General features: G+C 35.7%; 1 protein-coding gene across 4 annotated transcripts in view; it reads right to left on the reverse strand.

Moving 5' to 3' along the window:
- The window catches only part of NSD3 (nuclear receptor binding SET domain protein 3), a 92,525-nt gene that overhangs the window by 18,507 nt on the left and 51,671 nt on the right, over positions 1 to 22,347 (reverse strand). The window contains exons 9-16 of one of the 4 annotated variants that reach the window (XM_081127050.1): positions 20,933 to 20,978; positions 17,914 to 18,044; positions 17,417 to 17,545; positions 16,660 to 16,786; positions 11,294 to 11,491; positions 10,579 to 10,752; positions 6,535 to 6,681; positions 3,148 to 3,304 (exon numbers count right to left, since the gene is read on the reverse strand). In XM_081127050.1, the coding sequence (XP_080983176.1) occupies positions 3,148 to 3,304; positions 6,535 to 6,681; positions 10,579 to 10,752; positions 11,294 to 11,491; positions 16,660 to 16,786; positions 17,417 to 17,545; positions 17,914 to 18,044; positions 20,933 to 20,978 (1,109 nt within the window). Of the gene's footprint in view, positions 1 to 3,147; positions 3,305 to 6,534; positions 6,682 to 10,578; positions 10,753 to 11,293; positions 11,492 to 16,659; positions 16,787 to 17,416; positions 17,546 to 17,913; positions 18,045 to 18,108; positions 20,043 to 20,932; positions 20,979 to 22,347 lie in introns of those variants that run through there. The other 3 variants (XM_081127051.1, XM_081127052.1, XM_081127053.1) reach the window with 3 other exon arrangements.

The following is a 22,347-nucleotide window of genomic DNA, read 5'->3' on the forward strand; positions in this document are numbered from 1 at the left end:
TTACTAGTAGTCAAGGGGCTCGCTTGAAAATAAACTGATACTAAAGAATAGCCACTCCCATTTGAATTAGCATTTTCTGACCTTCTAATCACCCAGGGTAAATACTTTTTGGTCAAATGTACTAGGTTTCTATCAGTGTGTATTTCAGAATCTAGTTCATCTTGGATCATAATAAACATGGACTTTGGGTCAGAATGAAACAGAACTGTTTCATGCCATAATGACTGAAACCACAGCAATCACTAAATGAAACCATCTGTAAAGCGCATGTGACAACTTCCAGCATCTGGGCAAGTCAGAAACTGAAAGGTGAAGCTTTTGTAGTGTGTAAAACCATCAATGTGAACAGTAAACATACAAAAACTTAAACTTTTTCAGTCACTTATTTTATAGGTGCCTAATAATACCACTGACTTAATGAGTAATTGTATTATTTAGAAGATAAATGACAGCATGGCCACACTCTCAGGGTTATAGTGCAGAATTTGAATATGCTTCATCTAAAAGGTATCTGCTGTCCATCTAAAAATTAATGAAAAACGTGGGTAAGAACCTGTGCTCAAATTGTTCAAACAAAACCAACCACCATTTTGTGTAATCAGTGTTTGGTTTCCCTCAAAGTGGGCTAGGAAATGGCTATTTCTAAACCATTTTAAGGCAGTAAGTATGTACACGATAACTGTATTCATGGGGTCAGGAAGAGGCACACTTTCTGCCAGGAGCTGTTCCAGGTCCTCATATTTCCCCCAGGAAGCTCCACACTGGAGCAACTAGTCATTGAAAAGAAACAGCTTCATGTGGCCCAGCTGGGCCTGACTGGAAAAAATACATTAAGATTTAGTTCATGGATGGAAGTCTTTGCAGAACATACAGGAAGAACCTGACCTGCATATAAAACCTCCCTGGGATGTGAACTGGAGCACTGCTTTGGGCTTCTTTAAATGCAATATGATTAAAACTTAAGCATTTAAGTTAAGGCAAAGATATTTCACATTTACAACATCTTTAAAAAGGATGTATGTAATGTACAGCATGGTGACTATAGTTAATAGTACCGTATTATGTATCTGAAAGTTGCTAAGAGAGTAGATTTAGAAAGCTCTCATCACAAGAGAAGAAAATTGTAACTATGCCTGATGATAAATGTTGACTAGACTTTTTGTGATCATTTTGCAATACTATATACAAATACTGAATCAATATGTTGTACAGCTGAAACTAACATGTCAACTATGGCTCAAAAAAGAGCCCCCCAAGATTAAATAAAAAGAAAATATTCTGAAATTTATTTGAAGAGCTAAAGTTTCTTATACTGTTTTAGATATTTCTTATCCAGGATGTCTATCTATTAATTGTCAAACCCATGACCCTCCTCACCCCAAAAGATATATATTTTTAATTATAAAAGCAGTGTGTTTCTTTTAAAAATAAAACAATGCACAAGTGTATAACAGAAAAACTGAAAATGCCTCTCCTTATAATCTCATGCCTCAGACCATTAATATTAGACGTATTTCTTTCCAGGTATTAGAAACATATTGTATCTAGATCTACAGTTTTAAAAAATTGTATAAATACATGGAAAGATAATGTATATACTGTTTAACATGTTTTCTAAATTCAACTATGTATCATGGATATCTTCCCACGTCACTACACAGACTCGCATTATTCTTTTATTGGCTTCAAGGTATTCTACAATATGGATAGACTACAATTTATTTGGCAAATCCCTTGTGGACTGAGCATTTGGGTTATTTCAAATAATTCTGCAACAAACACCTTAATACATACATTTTTGCCTGCTTGTCCAATATTTTTTCATTAGATAAATTTCTTGAAAGGGCAGTGCTAGGTCAAGGAGTATACACAGTTAAAATTTTAAAACGTGATGCCAGACCGCCTCATGGGGAGCACCCGTTTCCCCATGCCCTCCCTAGCCATAAAGTTATTACTCTCTTAAATTTTGCCAGTCTGTTCTGGGGTGGGGGGTTCTCTTTGTATTTAATGAACATTTATTTTTTAGTGAAGCTGGGCATTGTTTACATGTTTATTTTCCATTTGCTATTCTTTTGCAAGCTAGCTCTTTCACTTTATTCCTTTTTTCCTAGGTATTTGTCTTTTCTTATTGAAAGTAGAAAAGTAAACACTTTCCCCTGGCTTGACATTTGCTTTTAAAAACTTTACAATATTGTTTTCCATACAGTAGAAAATTTTTTATGTATTCAAACTGTCAATTTTTTTAGGACTTGGAGATTTCCTGTCATATCTTAAAAAAAACTAATGTGTGTGTGGGGGGGTATCTCAACCTTAATGCCACTTATCTCAGCTAAAAAACAAGGTTTTAAAAATTAAACAGGTAAGCAAGCAGCATATTTAAAACAGAAAACAAAATAGCCCTTGCTAAAATAAATTTCAGTATGTTTGAAATTCTCTAGAAATATATTTTACTTAGGATTCTAATAGAAAAGCAGAATTCTATTGTGTTCTCTTGAATAGTATCTATTTTCTTAGTAAAACAATAAAAATATGCCTCAAAATGCAGAATGTAGAGTTTTAAAAATATATCACTATTCCTGTTCGATGAAGGCTTGTTAAAGGAGAGTTTTATTAAAATAATGGTAACACACATACTTCTTACTCTCTTAAGAGCTAAAGGCTCTTAATGAAACAACTTCTCTCTTTAAATCCTAAAAAGCTCTCTCTTTGCATACAGGTTAGAGCTTTTAGCTAGAACTAAGATGGACCAGGTTAAGGGGCAAAGAGAGCTATTTTGGCCAGGAAAAAACTCTTGATTTTATTAGAAATCACAAGTCAATATAAGGCTAATTAGAGTGCAAAGACAACATCTTCCCCATTACATACATAAGAATTCTTATTCCAAAATCTAGGAGTACATAGTTCATTAGTATAAAACAACGTTTGGAACTTAAAAGCAAATGTCAACCAACCAATCAGAAAATAAAAATAAATCCACAACTAACCTTTCCATCCTCTAAAAATCCAGACTCAAAATGTTTCTTCTCTCTCTTTTTAAAGGAGGGAGCTCTGCTCTTCTACCTGTCTGCTAGCCAGTTTGTACACAGATTATGAACCTAGGTCTGAACAATGACTGAACACTTCCTCTTTGTCCTTGGAAAAACTTGCCTGTAATTTCCCAATTTGACCCAAACAATCTGCTTGTAATGTAGTTTCTTGCCAGCTTTACAGTCATTACAGTTCCAGCAGCCGTCTGGCATTTCTATGCTCAGGCATTCTGGGTGGAAGGAAGCTGGGCACGACTCGCAGCAGAGCAATCTTCCACCTTGAAACAAATAAACAGTCTTAATAACTAGAAAAGAGGGAAGAGAGAAAGAAAGAAAAAGGAGAAAGTTATCTTTTAAGTGCATTAAATCAGATTCAAACAGGGGGAAATAACAAAGGATGGAGTCATATCTATGGTGATGGATTAAAATAGAAAGCAAATGAACAGATTTAGCGTCTTCTCTTTTCAGGGCTTCAGTGGCCAGAAACTTGGCTTTTGAACAGTAAGAGAAACAGGACTGTACTCTTCACCCCTGTAAAATGCGGGCTGTTGAGCTATCAGTTTAGCAGGCGGCTAAAACTCTTAATATAGGACAAAATAGGGGAATCAACTTTTTAATCGAGTAAATTTGAGAGCAGATTTTCGAAGAAATATGTAGCAACTTACTTTCTTTTCTCCTTGAGAGGTAAGAAAGCAAATAATGGTCACCTTTGTATTTTAATCCAGTGCCATAGTCGACCAAATCCCTTTATAATAAAATTAGCAAGAATGAAAATAGGCAATAGGTTGATCAGTACTTTTGTCTTCCCATAAAAGGATACAAAAAAGCAAAAGGATCGCACTTGCTCAAGTTAGTGATTACAGACATCATCATTACCTTTTCAGTGAAAATAAACAAAGTCAAACAGGCTATAGAGCAGTGGTTTACAATGTTTTCATCACCAAGGATCTCCTTCCCTTCCCTTCATGAACCCACATGATCAGCCAAAAACAAACCCCTTACATTTTAAACGTAACATTTTTCCTGTTTTTATTAACCAAAGAAATATGTAACTGCCAATCAGAACTTCTGAATCCAATAACAAAACTAGCATCATCATACTGAATTGTTTAATATTAAGCACAGTTCAAAAGTTCTGTTTACATAAGTTTTTTCTGACTTCACATTGAGAACCACTGCTTTATAGCATAAAATTAAGTAAATATCAGTGTAGAATGAAGTACCACAAGTGAGGAGATCCCTCCAACTCCCCTAAGCAAAATCCTCTTCTTATAATTACACAGAATGATCTCTGGATTAAGACCAAAACAGGTGCGGCAAACAAAACAAAATAATATTACTAAATGCAAAGAAATGAGAAAGATTTGGGGGCGGGGAGAGGAGAGTCAGTATTTCTAATAGGTATTTCAACAAGTAACAGAGAAGGATGTCAACCACTGAAGATGAAATATGATAAAGACATTTACTACAAAAAAAATTCATCTTCCCATTGGAAAATCAGGTCTATAACCCACAGTACACTAAGATTTTATTAAAGTCTCATTAGCTAAAGGTTAGGAGCCCTCTATACAACTTTATCAAATCACATGCTCCAACCTTTTGAGGGTTTGCTTTTAATTTTCCAGAAAATCTTATCTTACTGCAGACTTTCAAACTTCTAACTGATTAACATAAAAACAAAAAGAAAATCCATATAGAATCAGTGATGAATTAAATTACTATATTTCCTCTGCTTAAAAGCTTTTCTTCAATCATTGGGATTTTTTCCTTTGTCTGCAAACCTCAATATGGATTAATGGTTCCAATTCCCCAACCCAGAGATTAGCTGTCTGAGTGTTCTTAGCCTAGGTAAGAAATTCTTCTGTAAGTTTAAACTAAAATGAGAAAATCCATTTTTTCCAACAGAAAGAAATGACCAACAGGGAGAGCAGCCTTTGCATATAGCTTTTAGAGGGCATGTGATTATTAGAGCTGATGAGGAAAAGTAAGGCTGGCCATTTTTAACATTATGGGGTAGTCCTGAATTTTAAGTCTTATTTCAGAGGAAATACAGACTGAGAATCATCAGTGAAAATCACCATGATTTTTTGACCAAAAAACCCCCCCAAAACACAAGGGAAATAGAAAAATAAAAATATGAATGATCCACCTTGGTGCTATGCAAGAAAACTGCTTTAGGATGCAAGAAAAGATGTGGTTCAAGCTAAGCAAACAGAGGGCTCAAAATAATTTCAATTTATGTCAAGGTCAAAACTGAGTACTGAAAACAAAGTAAGCAACAATTGAATTAATCTAATTTTAATGGCACCAACAGGAAAATAAGGCATTTCCTAAAATGCTTCGGGTAGTCTAATTTTATTGCATTAATGGTTAGTCAGGCCTATGCCTATCTTTGTTTTGGAAGTAGGTGGTGTCACCAGTAAGGTGACATACTGTGGACTTCAATGGAAAACAAACAAAAAAACCTAATACCTCTCCAACCTACTTCTCCAGGTTCTAATCAGCTTGCTTAGTTATACTTTCTTTTAGGCAAGGGTTGCCACTTAAGAATTCTGACAAAGAACAAAGATATATCAAGCAGGCAACACAAAGAAAAAAAAAAGAGGCACATTTCCAATGTGTATGCAATATGTTAAGTATGAATTAATTTTTCTTTAAAGAATCCGAACCTAGCCCCAGATCATAATGGGAATGCATTCAGGAAAGGCTTTCATCTTCCAGATTATTTATTTTACCCGCTGAGATAGTAACTTCCCAAATAATACATTATAGTTAAACCACTTTTTACCTTTATTACAGGTAAACTATGCAAAGCTAAACACAAGATTTTTTTCCCCACAGACTAAATTAACTGGGAGAATATAAATAAACATTTAGCTCCTGATTCTCTGTGGATAAATTATCCATAAGCAATTCTTCAGCTCAGCTGGGCTGCCTTTCAATATCCAGTATTTAGGGAATCCGTCTCAGCTGCCCACCAATGTATCCTAAGAGAAGGGCAACTAGTTTTCATAGCAACTGAACAAAAACATTTAAGAAACAAAAGGACAGAATGTATTCTAAACTCAAATCTTTAAGTATCAGTATCCTGGTTTCCCTCTATTTAACAACTATTTAGTTGAAAGTTAGTAACAAATTATATTGTGTCTATTCTACTCTAACATGAAAGTTAGTTCTACATCAGGCAAAGGAGAGAGAGCCCTTAGAATATTTCTCTCTGTTAAGCAAAATCCAAGTCTTTCAATTTTAATAACCCATAGATATATGGAGTGTGTGAGAATTTATTCAAGGAGAAGAGTAGGTAAAAATTTTTAATAAATGGAATTATTTTAAGCCCTTTTTAATAATTTTTGCAGCCATATGAAGACAGTCACAACCACCAAGGTAGAATTTATCAAAAGCAACAGATGGTGCTTGACAGGCATACATTTCCCCCCTTCATTTAAAAAGAAAGAAAAAAAAGGAAATGCAAAAATAAAAGCAAGAGATAAACTATTTTGATTATTACCTTTCTCATATTTCTTTTTGGAAGCTGACGAAGAAGGAATCATAGGTAATTTCATCAACTCTGCACGATTTGATTCATTCAGTAGATAGTGGGACTTATAGGCATATGAACTGAACATGGGGTCTGAATGGTCCTGAACTATCAGCCCTATACGAAACAAACAGAAAGAGATGAGCTGCAATGAAACTACCCATGATTCCATGAGGAGAAAAAATAAACCAGCACCTATTGAGTAGCTGCGCTTAAAGTTGGGAGGAAAAAAGAAAGTATGAAGAAAAAGAAAGATCTGACAGGAAAAGCTTTCTATAGTTATTAAAGGGAGTTTAAGACACTCAATGCCTTGTCCCTATACAGAAACCTATATACCCAGAAGAAAACTCCAAATTAATCTGAAGATGTAAACTGCATTTGACACCATATGGAAAGCTCTCTATGGAAAATAAAACCGCATTCCTTAATACTTAGAAGTACCATGATGACAACCCAGAGAACAAAATACAGTACCACTTAACTGCTAGAAATAAGAATTATTACATAACATAGTAAGCCCTGATCTACCTTTAATGTACCAAGTAGCACTTAAAGGAAGAAGTGAGTTTCTCCTTGTCTCTATTCATGTCTTGAGATACTCAAGCAGATGCCAGCTTTCTCTGCCACAGAAGAAAGCTTTTCTCTATCAGCACAATATATGATTTTAAAGGGGGCATACTTTGTTGAACTTTACTAGGTAATACAACCCATTTAATTTTTTTCTCTGCTGTGATATAAAGTGAGTACCAACTTAAGGGTTTAAAACACACACACAGTCTTTTTGATCTACCAATACAGCTATCCTATTTGTAGGAAAACATAAGATCTGCTCTAACCCACCTATGACATCCACTTCTTCTCTCCCTCCCATTCCCTTTCCCCTAGTTAAGTTCATAACATAGTGAAAGGCCACTCCTAAACCTAGGGAACTGTGAGACCAGGGGAAATTTCTCTATTTGGTTACTGGTCAGTTTATAATGATCTAGGACTTTATAATACAAACCATGACAGCAGTTTCATAGAGATCATTTTGAGAAAAGGAAAGAGTTTTGTTTTTAAAGTGGATACCATTTACTTTTTCTGTGGATCTTATCTTCATTTGGTGCTAGCCTACACTGAGATATTTGAGAAATACCTTGATTCAGATAACAGAATAGAACTTGAAATTGCTAATTGGTAATAAAAGTCATATAATGTCAAGTGAATTTCATACATTTAATAGAGAAAACTAGTGTAGTATAAAAAACATGGGTTTTGAAGTAAGAAAGATCAGGTACACATGCTGGTCCCTCTATTTAACAACTTGTGTTACCTCCAGGTAAATTACTTCATCTGGGCTTCTGCATTCTCATGCACATAAAATACGGAAATAACTTCTTGGGGCAACTGTGGCAATTCATTCAGATAGTATCTAGTGGAGTTTGATTTATAGATGCAAAATAAATTTCTATTATTATTAAAATTAAAAGAAAACCCTAATCTAACTTCTCCATTTAAAATTACGATTACAAAGAAAGGCACAGATGTTAGCTAACTATTATTTTACACCACCCTCCAGATGAAAGAGGCTGAGTAATACACAGGGGTGGGCAAAGTAGGTTTACAGTTGTGAGTGTGAGAAACAGAGTTTATTCTTGTATTATTATTTATTAACTACTGTATTATGTAAACCTACTTTTGCCCACCCCTGTACGCTACACTGAAATATGACCGAACACTTCCTATGCACCATGAGGAGGGTAAGGGAGGAACAATGTTCCTCTAAACCTTGAAACATTTCTAAAAATATTTCTAGATAGCTGTGTCCTTAAAAATTAGCTTACTGATTGTAAACAAGCAATAACCAAGAACTAAGAAAAATCCTCTCAGAGGAGGGAAAAACTGTATGAGGCAAGAAACAAAACAAGCTAAGTTTTCTAAGAGCAAAACATAAATAATTATTAAAGTACTCCTTTTAATATGTGAATTTATTACAATTAGGCCTCTTTTAAAAAACAGAGACCTCTACTACAAATAATGAATAAAGAATACATATTATTGCCCGGCCAGCTTGGCTCAGTGGTTGAGCATCGGCCTAGAATCCAGGAGATCACGGTTCGATTCCTGGTCAGGGCACATGCCCGAGTTTCGGGCTCGATCTCCAGTGAGAGGCATGCAGGGGGCAGTCGATCAATGACTCTCTCATCACTGATGTTTCTCTCTCTCTCTCCTCCTCTCCCTGAAATCAACAAAGATATATTTTTTTAAAAAAAGAACACATATTACATATTATTTATTTCTGAAAAACTTTTAAGCCTTCTCAAATCCCAACATCTGATCTATTTTGAATAAGTTTCTATAAAATTCTGGAAATAAAAATGAAAGTTTCTGTTTACTGGACAAAGCTTCATTTAAAATACTTGGAAATTAAATAATCTTGCTTAAATAGGCATTTAAATGTAGTAAATCTTTAGAATAATTGCTAAATTGATAAGATGCAAATATAGATCCTAGTGTTAAAACATGGGTTTTTCCCTGTTTCCATTATCTCAAGCCCTTAATCAAAGCATGTAAGTTAAACTTAACAACATGGCTAGATTTTCTACAAAATTAGGTTCCTTGACAACGGGCCATTTTCTACCTATTTTAAATTGAAAATACCTGTTCTCAATTATTGAATGAAATAGAGCCAAAGAAAATATTGGTTAATATATTGATGGTACTTGACTGATTCAGAATGTATTCCAAAGTCAGTCAACTTGAGTGTTAGTAACTTAATATTTTAAATGTTGGCTCAGTTATACATGCACACATGCAAAGAGAAACACAAATGCACACCCCCCCCCCAGTAAAAGTGCCTAGAATGGTAGAATAAAATATTAACAAAGTGATAGAAACTTTATGTTCTCATCAACACTCATCTGTCAAAAGGCCTCTAAAGCTAGCCACTCAATTGGTTAAGTCAGTATTTCCATCCTATCATTACTTTCTTAGGGATGGGGAGATGGAAAAGACATTTGAGGCAACTTTATTTCTTTTGAGTGTTTGATTTATTTCAGTCACCTGTTACAATGTGGCATGAAACATTTCAGACCTACTTCTCCATGTACCAGCCAGGTTTCAGAGCAGGATACAAATATATAATTGTTCTAGTGAAGAAAGACACAATGCTTCCCCTCTAATGGCAGACAGTCCCAAGTGCTTACAAAACTCTGACATACTGAAAGCAGTATATACAATGGACCCAGCTGGTTGTTACAAAAAGGACTACCATTTATTAAACTTTTACTGCCTACTTCCTCTTATTATTTTAAAAATGAGAGATACAAAAGTAAAACAACTGAAGATCTATCATACTACCCAAATTCTATTAAAAAAAATATCATACTTTCACCAAATTAACTGTCTCCTAAAGCAAAAAGATGAATACTCTGTATCATATTCGACTAAAGAAGTTCTATTTTATATTTATCACGAACTCAAGCTCACTGACCCCGAGGGACACAATATTGTTTTTAGTTGATCAATCTCTTGGCATACCTAAATATCAACAGCCTGCACTTCTGGCTCTTAACTACCACCACCACATATGTTGCCTTGGCTGTAAACCATCCAGCCTTCCTCAATGCCAGACCAAAACATGATAAAATATGACATAAATGACTAAAAAGTAAATGTGCTCATTTTGCCTTCTAAGTGAAATCTCAATCAGTTGCAAGCTCTGGATTAACGAGTATGACACACGAAGTGTGTACTTCGAATGGAACAATTGTTTGCAGAAGGAAATAGATTAATTTTTTGATGCTCCAAATAGAAATGCTAAGAACTTATGTGTAATTCTAAGTTATTAAAAATGCAGACGTTAGCTTAATTTATGGAAGAATTAATATTCTAACAGTTTCAATGTCTAATGATATAAAAGGGACTAGTTACTGGTTACTGGAAGTGTTAATCTCTCTTGGAAATATTATTGAAACTCTATATTTTAATGCCAATGAACTCAGAAAGAACAAAAGAGAGAGGACTGAGACTCACCTCTTGCACAAACGAAACAAAAGCCTACATTTACAGCAGAGGACGAATTACTGCTCCGTTTGGAATGATTACTACAGATGAGAATGTAGGAGGACACAAATATGCTTCCAGCAGCGACGCAAGCATCTCCAGAGTGATAGGCTATCGGACATCTCAAACACCTCATCATGCGACCTGTTTAAGGACAAGTCAAAAATGAATCTAGGTAATAAGGCATCAGCTGAATATATAAAATGAAATTTTTGGAGTTGGGTTCTTTTTAGTTCCCATGTGATGCTCATTATATTAAGATAAATATATTTTCTCCACTAGTTTGGCCCTGTCACTCCTATGCTATACGGATGCTCATTATATTAAGATAAATATATTTTCTCCACTAGTTTGGCCCTGTCACTCCTATGCTATACGGCCCCTAAATGGAGCACCCATCTAGAGAGCAAAGAAAAATTTGTCTGCTCCAATGCTGGAGAGATGGTGGCCTCCAATATGGCACCTGTTTAAAGAATTTTCAAGGGTAATTTTGAACATACAGAATTTTCTTCTCAGGGTCTGAATGAGAATCGGATCTACTTATTATGCTATCTATAGTGGCTGAGCTTATATGTCTAAAGAAAAACAGAGGGAGAATGCCTGATGTTCTTTATAATAATATGCTTATTATTTGCTACTGAACATAAAAGGAAAAACCTTGTCCCCTTCCTTAGCTCTGTTTTACCTTTACTTGCTTTGTAGATATCTTTCTCCATCGAGCAGGCAGAGCAGCAGTGCTGGGGACAGCGGAATCCTTTTGATTCAAAGATGGCAGTGGGGAATTTGCGGACACAGGCTTCATGATAAAACTTCCCACAAGCACCAACAGAGCAGCGCTTCACATCTGTACCAGACACCTTACATGAAAAACAGGGGTGCTGTCCTGGAAAGTTGGTGAGGAACACAGATTTAATAAAAGCTGATTAAAGCATATTCCTTTTAAATAGAAGCAGCTACTGACATGAAAATTGAAAATAAGTGGTTAAATTAAAATATCATTTAATAAATTTTGTTAGAATGATTGATTTGCTATGATAATTGATTTGGAGATATAGCATTAAAAATAATTTAGATCTTCACTTTTCACTCTACACTAAAATTATTTCCATAGAAAACCCAGAACAGAATTTTTCAACACCCGAGAAGTGAGTGTCAAAGTCTTTCCAACACAGAACAAATAAAAGAAACTACCAAAGAAAACACAGGTTCCATTAGATAATCACTTAAAATTTCCATATGTTAAACAGGGATAAGATGAAAACTCATAATCCCCTCCCTCCCAAAACACACGCAAAATTACAGCCAGACATCTTATTCAAGCTGTACAAAATCAAGGACAAAGAGAAAATATCAAAATTATCCCCACAAAAGACAATTACCTTCAAAGGAGCAACAGTAACACTAAGAGCTGACTGAAAGAAAAATGGAAAGCAGAAAATAATGGGATACTATCTTCAAAGGGCTGAAAGAAAATTGTTATCAAGCCAGAATTCTATACCCAGTGAAAACATTCTTCAAAAATGAAGTGAAATGAATATACACTGGGAAGGATTAAAAAAAAAGCTGGCTCTTTAAAAAAGATTAATAAAACTGATATTTCTGGCAAGAGTGACTAATTAAAAAAGCAAGAAAAAGCAACAATACATATTAACAATATCAGAAAAAGAAAATGATATGACACTACAAATCCTACAAAGTTAAAAATATAATAAATGAACACCACTACATTTTTGCCAATAAATTAAAAATTTTAGATGAATAAACAGATTCCTAGAAAAACAGAACTTACCAACACTGGCATAAATACAAATAGAAAATATGATTAGTTATAGAAACTATTAAAGAAACTGAAACTATAATTAAAAACCTTCCAACAAAAAAACAAACTTTAAGCCCAGATGGCCCACTGGTCAATCTGCCAAATATTTAAAGGAAGAAATAACGCCAATTAGAATAGAAAAAAAGGAACAAGTAAAAGACAAACAGATGTGGAAAAATGTACGCAACAATGATAAAATATTGTTTTGTTATACAGAGTGAAAAAATATGTAACATATATAAGCTAAGAAAGCTAAACATACTTATAAAGAACTATCAATCAAAATAGAAACAAAACAGCCTAATAAAAGTGGGCAAAAGGAATGAACAAATTTACAGAAAACAGAAAGACAGCCAATAAACATGAAAAATGCTCATGTTAATCAGATAAATGCTAATTAAAACCACAAGTAACATTTAAAAAATTCATCAATAGAAAAAAACTTGAAAAGTCTGATACCACCAATTGTTGATCAGGGTGTAGGGAAAAGGTTCTCTTACATACTGCTGGTAGGAGTTTCAGTTGGAAGAAACTACCTTAGAAGGAAACAAGGCAGTATCCATTTTTTCAAAAAAGTGCAATGATTTTCTGTGGCCTAGAAATTCTTCTTGCTCTCTACATTAGGATAAACTTGTATATGTAAAAGGATGCTGACTAAAGCACTGTTTGTTATTGCAAACAACTGAAAGCAACTCAAACGTCCTCCAATAGGGGGATAAACTATGATATATGCATACTATAGAACACTATGTGGCAATTAAACATATTTGTATTGACAAAAAAAAGAGCTCAAAGAGCCTGGCTGGTGTGGCTCAGTGGTTGACCATCGATCCATGAACCAGGAGGTCACAGTTCGATTCCCGGTCAGGGCACATGCCCGTGTTATTGGCTTGATCCCCAACTTGTAAAGGCAGCTGATCGACGATTCTCTCTCATTGATGTTTCTATTTCTCTCTCTCTCCCTCTCCCTTCCTCTCTCTGAAATCAATAAAAACATTTATTTTTTTTTAAAAAGAGCTCAAAGACAAATTTAGTAAAAAAAATCTGCAGAACAATGGTATAATACATGTTTTATTACAACACACACAAAAATGTTACACACATATATATGCATGCACACACACAGAAAAAGGTTTACAGGGCTACACACGAAACTGATAATGGATACCTCTGGTGAGGGCTAGAATTAAGTAGGGTCCTAAAATTAAGAGTGATGATCTAGGAGGACTTCAGCTTGAGCTACAATGATAATATTTTCATAACATTATATTTATGTACTACTTGTGTAATTAGATATAAGTTTTAAATACTAACAAATAACTTTAACACTGCAATACATAAATAGTCAAGACGCATGAACAGAGTATTCACAAGTGAATAAAAATACCAAAAGAATGCCCGGGTGGCATGTGCTTACTGGCCATCTGTATATCTTCTTTGGAGAAATGTCTATTCAGGTTCTTTGCCTAATTTTGAATTGGGTTGTGTGCTTTTTGTTGAGTTGTAGGAGTTCTTTATGTGTTTTGGATATTAATTCCTTGTCAGGTACGTCTTTGTAAATGTTTCTTCCCATTCTGCAGGTTGCTTTTTCACTCAGTTGAGTGCCATTTGGTGTAAATAGTGCATGTTTTTTCAAAATGGAGATGTTATTTTATTGATTTTTATTTTTTATTTTTTTATTTTCAGAGAGAGAGAGAGAAAAACATTGATGTGAGAGGGAAAAACTGATAGGCCAGTGACCTTCTGGAGCACAGGATGACCAGCTCAACCAACTGTATTCACAATTTTTAATTTTGATAAAGTCCAATTTGTTTATTTTGTTGTTGTTGCCTGTGCCTTTGATGTCGTATCAGGAAATCACTGCCTAATCCAATGTCACAAAGCTTTTCCTTTATATTTTCTTCTAAGAGTTTTATAGTTTTAGCTCTTATGTTTGCTTTCTGATATATTTTGAATTATTTTTTTATATATGGTTAGTTAAGGGTCCAATTTCATTCTTCTGCATGTGGATATCCAGTTTCCCCAGCACCATTTACTGAAAAGTCTGTCCTTTCCTCATTGAATGGTCTTTGGACCTTGTAAAAAAATCATTCCTACATATATGAACGTTTATTTCTAGACTCCCAATTCTACTGCATTGGGGTATAGGTCTGTCTTTATGCCAGTACCATGCTGTTTTAATTACTGTAGGTTTTAGTAAATTTTAAAATAAGTAAGTGTGAATCCTCCAAATTTGTTCTATTTAATTGTTTTTAAAACAAATTTCCTTCTTAAATTTCTTAATAGATGTGTACCAATTTAGTTTATATCTAACCTTGTTGGCAGAATTCAGCTGGATTCTAGAGTTAGGAGAGAAGCCTCAAAAGAGAGTTTTAAAACTGAGCTACACAGTCCTTCCTATCAGTAGTTTGAATCAGAGATCGCAAACTTGAGTGTTTAAAGGGGCTGGACAGGTTACATAAATGACTGGAGTGACAGGGTTTTAGAAAAAGGGAATGATAGAGAATGTGACGAACCAGGAGTACGTGCCTGATCCATGTTCACTCATTCAAAACACATTTTGAAGGCCAAAAAAAACCAACGTGCAAAAAATCTGACCCTGAGGCTGCCAGTTGGCAAATTACTCAAAAGTTTTACTGCAGAGTCTACATGTGATGAAAATGATTATCTTATATAGGAAAAAATGTTATATATTCAAAACACCTTTTATAGCTTAATTTTTGCATGTGTATGTTTGTAAGAGAGAGAGAGAGTGAGAGAGAGAGAGAGAGAGAGAGCATGTGTGTGTTAAAATATATGATACATGGTCTCCATCCTACTTAATCAAGGTAGTACAAGGCAATGGTAAACAGCAAGGATTCTGGGGGTGAAGCTGCATCCTGGGTTTAAATGCCAGTTTCATCATAGGCTGTTTCTGTGACTTTGGGAAAGGTACTAAACTCTCCAATCCTCAGTTTGACTCTCTGTAAAGTGAAAATAACAGTATCTATCTCATTATGTTATGAAAGTAAAATGAGATAATAGGATAAAATGCTTAGTACTAACAGCACCTGGCCTATAGGAAGTGTTCAGAAAAAAATTACCATCCTAATGGAATTTAGCATATATAAACAATTTTAGGAGGCAAAGAATCAAATAAAAAAGGGTACAATAAATAACCTGTGAGAATCCAAATAAAAAGGGAAAAGGAGTAGGAAAAAGTGTCGCAGGTAAGATGAGCATATTGTAAGTACTTGATATCCAGCTGGCTCATAGTTCCTCATAGCAAAAAACAAAACAAAAGCCCTGGCTGGTTTGGCTGAATGGTTAGAGCAAAGGCCTGCGGACTGAAGGGTCCTGGGTTCAAGTGCGGCCAAGGGCACGTGACTCGGCTGCAGTCTCGATCCCCCGCCCCAGTTGGGGCCTGTGCGGGAGGCAACCAATCAACGTGTCTCTATCACATGGATGTTTCTCTCCCTCTCTCTTCCTTCTACTCTCTCTGAAAAGCAATGGAAAAAATATCCTTGTGTGAGGAGTAAGAAAACAAAAACAAAAAAAACTAGAAAAGACCATGCAAACATAGTTCCTGGAAACACTACCATGCCATCTTCAGCTGACTTCACTTGCCTTGTTACAGATTAAACAACTCTACTTCCTTCTTTCCGTGACTTTAACTAGAATCATGGCTACACAGGGAAGAAATATAAACTTGTATATTTCTTTCTTTATAAATTATTTTGATAGGTAGTAGTCTGTATTTGAGGGGGAAGGGTGATAAAAAATAAATGGTGAATCCAAACCCCACGTTTTAAAAACAACTTCCAGTAGCTCCATCTTTCCACTAAAAGCACTATCACCACGGTTACAGTTTGCAATTGACATTTATTTCAGTCTATTAAATTCAAGGGATTTTAAACCAATTTAATGAGCATAAAAACTCAAACCCATTTGAAAAATAACTCTTTCTATATACTTTGTATAGCTCTTTAGATAAACTACAAATACATCTGGATGATTTGATAGATTTTATGATTAAGGCACTGGTAGGAGGAAATCTGAGAATAATATTGCCAACTACTCTTTTGATTTTAAGAAGCCTAAACACTGAATGGTCTTAATTTGTTGAAATACCTATGGGAGAGGAAGATAAGAGCTACATAACAGGGTAAGAAAATGAGATATCATGGGAGATGCTAGCATAGCACATTCCTCCCTATTCATCTTTTCGTATCTATCAGAGTAAGTAAGCTTACCGGATTTACATTCCATGCAGATGAACTTCCCATCGGGGAGTGATGTCAACCCCAGGCACTCCAGGTGAAAGTGTTTGTAGCACTCTCCCTCACAAGGAATCAGAGAGTCACCAGAGCTTTCACAGACCTGCAATATAGCAAAAAGCAGAGGGTCTCAAACTTCAGCGGGCATCAGAATCACCTGGAGGGTCTGTTAAGACACAGATCACAGGGCCCCTTTCCTACAGTTTCTGATTCAGTCGGTTTGGGGGTGGGGGGAAATAATTTGTATTCACAACAAGTATCCTCACAATGCTGATGCTGCTGGTTGGTCCTTGGCCCTCACTGTGAGAACCACTGAACTAGATAACTATTTCCAGGCCCAATATGGTATAATTTAAAAGGATCTTTTATGATTCCTTCTCTGGAATCTGGATACTTTTAACTTTTCTTCAAAGGGCAAAGCAGTACTTTTCAAAAAGGGCAAATATACATGAAAAACTTAGTAACAACTTAATTTTAAGAAAATGTTTTTGAAATCAGTCATCTGCCATTTGCTTCCATTTCATAACATAGTCTCACAATAAAGACTGACATCTGCATGTGGATAGTAAATATCCCAACTCAGAAAAGGAAGAGCTCAAAATGGCTTTTAGATCTTGCTTTAAAGGAGTATCACAATTTAGAAAGATACCACCCTCACCAACAGGAGGTAAGTGTACTACTGGCAGAATATGACAGCAATTCTTTCAAGCTACAGGATAGGCCACTTGCCTACCTGACACACAGTGTCCTTCTTACTCATTCCAAAGCCTCTTCTTGATAAACTTGAGTCCACGGACTGCACATCAGAAATGTCTGCATCTGCAGTAGCCGAAGGGCTATCTACTTGCTTTCCAAAGCCTACCTACATGGAAAACATAGCACATTTTTAAGAAAAACAAAATAAAAATTTCCTCAAAGTCAGGTGCTATGAAAATCCTAGTAAGAGTTACTCAAATAAACCTTAATATGACCTTTCTTTTTAAAACACCTGGATACCATGTCTGGTGTTTTGAGAGAAACTCTCATTAAAATAAAATAACTAGCTATGCTTCTGTTATGTAAGAGATTAGCAAAATTAAGACACTCATTACAAAATAACCAAAATGACTTCTTTGCTGTATTTAAAAAATCCCCAATACTTCCCAAATAAGTTGGATAAAGCAGTATGTATGTTACTTGGTTTTGCAAAGCAAAAAAGAGCACTGTGCTCAGACCCTTGAACATATTTACCTGCAGGTCACTCAGGCCTCTAGAATCAGAGTCAGATGTGTCTCTGTATGCTGAGCTAGTCATTTCTACATCAGTTGAGGCGCGACTCCTTTTCTTTAGAGGTTTACAGGAATCTGAAATCTCGCTGGCACCTTAATATAATACACCGAAATTAATCCTAAAATAGTGCTTAAAGTTTGCTCTTTTAATTTTTTTGTGGGAGAATATTTTCTTTCCCCAAACTCATTTGTAGTGTGAAAAAAGCACAGCTCTCTTTTTAACAGTGAAGTCACGAGTCAAAACTTCATAAGCATGTGACTTTCCTCGTAGTGATTTAATTTAACCGCTCTATTAAAACATCAAATTCAGTGCTCCTGCTCTAAAGCTATTTTCAGTCAACAGAGCCCAAGTTCCAACCTAAAAACCAATTCTATCAATACTGCAGGATAGCTGATTTGTTTGGAGCAATCCAAAGAACCATTCAATTTGGAGGGGGAAGACATAAAACCCAACACACTGTGTAGCTTACAAATATGGTCGCAGAGACATCTCCAAGTTGTTTTTATTAGGGATGTGACAAATCTTTGATTTGTATTCGATTCGTACACGGATAGTGCCATTTTCCCCCAAATTTTGCAATTTAGTTGAGTATTGCCCCCCCAAATAAATTTTGGATGTTCATAATTGTTCATCTGAGACTTCCTTGGTGAAGTGTCATTTATTGTGACCATTAACAAGTGCTGCAGCACATCTACATATGTCATGCCATTTAGGAGGCACATTGCTGAGGGTTGTAAACAGACAATCAATGTTCAAGTGCAGCCAAATCACGAAGAGCTGGATGAGAGGCCTCTATGTGGAATTTGTGCGGGAAGAAATAAATATGAAAAAAAAAAAGGCAGAGAATAGTGTGGAATTTTTTTTTTTTAAAACTGTGTGTAATACAAATCCAGCCAAAACAATAGTGCAAAAAGTTACAAAGCAACAATCTCTTGGGCTAATGCAGTATAGGCTATACAGAAACAGCCACGATGAAATGTGCAGATCAGGCACGGTGAGTACCAAGGAACCAAGGAGATGGTTCATATTCCAACCCACAGTTTGTGTTTTGAATTTTTTCCCCCAAATTTTCCATACAACAAACAGACATCTAGATCAGCCCAGCAAGCTATGGTGGAAGTGTGCAGTCCAGAAGAGACCATGGAGAAACAAGTCTCCTGAGGCCATGAAGATCCGCAACAGGCTGAGTGAGAGGAGCACTTGGTACATAGCCATGTTCTGTGGTGGAGGATGTGGGTCTCTTTAGACTGCTCAGATTACTGGAACCTCGTTATCACATCCCAGTCTACAAGTTTTCACTGAATGTTTCCTTACATCTATAAATGAGGGTGCCTGCCCATGTTAACGCTGATTAAAAAACACAAGTACACAAATCTATCTCCTTCATTGCTGGTGTATGGACCCAGACCACCACCACAAAATATTTCCTTGGCCTAAAAGATCACTGGATTAACAAGGAGTTTTAACAGAGGAACAGGAGTGCTGTACTGAGAGGCTTTCGAAGGGAAACACAGGTACCGCCATTTCCGATGAGTTTCTGAAAATGCTAGAAAAACGACAGACTGCCAAAGACAGCTGCCATGCTGTTCTCCATGATAACGGCACTAACATTAAAAAAAAAAAAAAAAGAGCTTTTAATGATTGTAATGTACACAGTTTGGGCTGTTTGGCAAAACCCTGCAGATGTGCATTAATGATGCTTTATTTAAAAACAAAAGCAGTCCATGTTGAAATTGATCAGTGTAAGTTAAACGGTGGTTTTTAGGCTGGACCCATGATTTAAGCTGTACCTATCCAGCACAGACCAAAAAAAAAAAAAAAAAATCATTTGAATGTTAAAGCAATTGTTCAGAGTCTTGAAGAAGAAACCAGTCAGGAAAATGCCAATAATGATGATTGGCAAAATCAAAATTGGAAACAAAGAAACTGTTTATCGAGCCGCCGACAAAGAAATCTTGCATGGAGACTACAAGTCTGGAGTTTCTGGGATGAAATTGTACAGGAATCTCAGTCCACAGTTTCCTCAATCGCTGCGGAGACGGAGCTGTCACTGAATCTGACAGAGCCCTGCACTCCCCGGTCCGCCGACCCTGTGGAATGGTGGAAACACAACGCAATCAGGCCTCCTAATCTCGCAGCGATCGCGATGTCTTTTCTTGGAGCTCCGCCAAGCAGTGTTCCCTCCGAGAGGCTGTTCAGTTCTGCTGAGGATCTCCACGGAGACCATCGCTGCAGACTTCTCCCCGAGAATGCAGAGAGGCTGGTGTTTTTTATTTTTTTTAATAATGCAATTTGCCCAGAGTAAACTACAGGTATTAAATACAGTCTGAATGATCTCACCAAAAACGCACGAATCATGCTATGGAGTTTGTACTGTAGTCAAATTGCACACAGAAAATACAGATATAAGTTTAAGGTTTCTTAAACTTTGTGCATATCTCAAATAGATTTGCATAAGGTCATCTAATAATGGCCATAAATACGCTATGAATCATTTTAATTTACAAAAAGATTTTACAGCACTGTAAAAATAAACGTGGCAAGATTTTTTCAATCAGGTTGTCTTGTCTGATTTGTCATAGTCCATGTTTGACAAACATTAATAGCTACTATTCGGTATTCAGTCGAATACCAAAAAAAGTGGATTCGTCACATCCCTAGTTTATAAACCAGTGAAATCCCAGAAACTTATGGAGAAAAGTTGGAAACAGTATCAAGTCTACGTGGTGCTCTCCAATTTACATAAAACAAATAAGACTTTTCACATGGAGGTACAGAATAATATCAATTCTAAAAGTCACACACACACACACAAACACACACACACACACACACACTAAGGAATACTTCAATTTCACACAAATTATTGACTGAAAAGCAACAATGATTTACAGAGACAAACAAAAATACATGAAGTACAAATAATTCTTTAAAATTGTTTTTAATCAAGGAAATGCAAAGCAACATTATAACAACTCACCTTTCTGTAATCCAGTCTTCACTGTAGCCTGAGGAACTGTTTCAACCTGTTTGGACAGAAAAATATGGCATTAACGAGGAATTATTTTCACTTTTAATTAACAGAGGAAACACGAATACTTCCATCAATCTAAGTAATGATGAGTGATTAATGTATCTGAAATCTGAACTTGGTCCCATCTGCTGGGTAAAGTTCTCTGTCTCAAGGTCAGGGAGGGTTTAAATCCTAGCTGCCTGTGCTGAGTACACAGCCACATGCTCTCTAGCAAAGACTCCCACCATTCCCTTGGTAGATGAAGAGAACAAGAATGCTTTCCTCAGTGTCTGGGAGGCAGGAGAGGGGTTGTTTCTGCAACTAGCCCGATGTTGCTATAAACCCCTCCCGCCCCAAAGACGTTAGGATAAATTTTTACTTACTATGATACTCAGGTTAATGTAACTCACGCCACTTTAAGACCCTTCCGCGCCTGCACTCACAGCTAAGTTGCTGGGAATCAGGACCCTCTCTGTAGAGAGTGCTACAGGGCTCCATACAGCTGGAAGCTCAATACTTTTGCTGCTAGTACAAACTTAAGAAAATAAGTTTGTGATATTGCAAAAGCACTTTCTTGAGTGTCTTATGAACAGTGTCTTGATCCTACATTAGGAGAGCGAGATCAGAAGTTATTCTGCCAATGTATGTAAAACACGTGGTAATTTTAGGATTGAACCATTGGAATTAAAGAAAGGATGCTGTCTGGAGGAGTTCCTGTTTAAGCTATAAACTGAATTTTATGTTTCTTAAAGATGTAGTGAAATATGCATGTTGAAACACATTTTGTAAATATTTAAGGATTGTTCTAAGCTTTTAAAAATATTTTTTATTTTTTTTACAACAGGTAAAAAAACATACAACAGAAGCGCTTTTATAAGATACAATTAGTAATACAAATATAAAATCTTCTAAACAATCACTGGTACTGTTCTACTACTAACTATAACACAGTGGCATTAACAATTTGTCCCATTCGGTACTCATTCTGCTTATTAGTTTTAAACTGACTGGTCACAGACTGAATCTGGAAACCAGCTGGCAAAATCACAACTTCATTTTGGTAATGAATATTGTAGGTTTGCAAGAGCTTAGAAAGATTTTTTGGAATATAATTTCCTAAGTATGAAAGTTAATTATGATAAATGAATGACAAATTAGTATATTACTGAAATTTTAAATATTTCCGGGAAAATTATTTTACATGCTTGATGATACCATAGAGCGCCCACAAAGTCACCTTTTAAGTTTGGAAGTTTATAAGGAAATAAATAGGAAAGTTCACACTCTTCCATATTAAGTGGTTTTAAAAATATAAAGCTTATTGGAACTAATACCATTCAGAAGTCTTTTTGTTTAGCAGCTGTCTGGGCTGTAAAAATGGA

This window comes from Miniopterus schreibersii, assembly GCF_964146895.1.
Source record: "Miniopterus schreibersii genome assembly, chromosome: 2".
In the NCBI taxonomy this organism is placed as follows: Eukaryota; Metazoa; Chordata; class Mammalia; order Chiroptera; family Miniopteridae; genus Miniopterus; species Miniopterus schreibersii.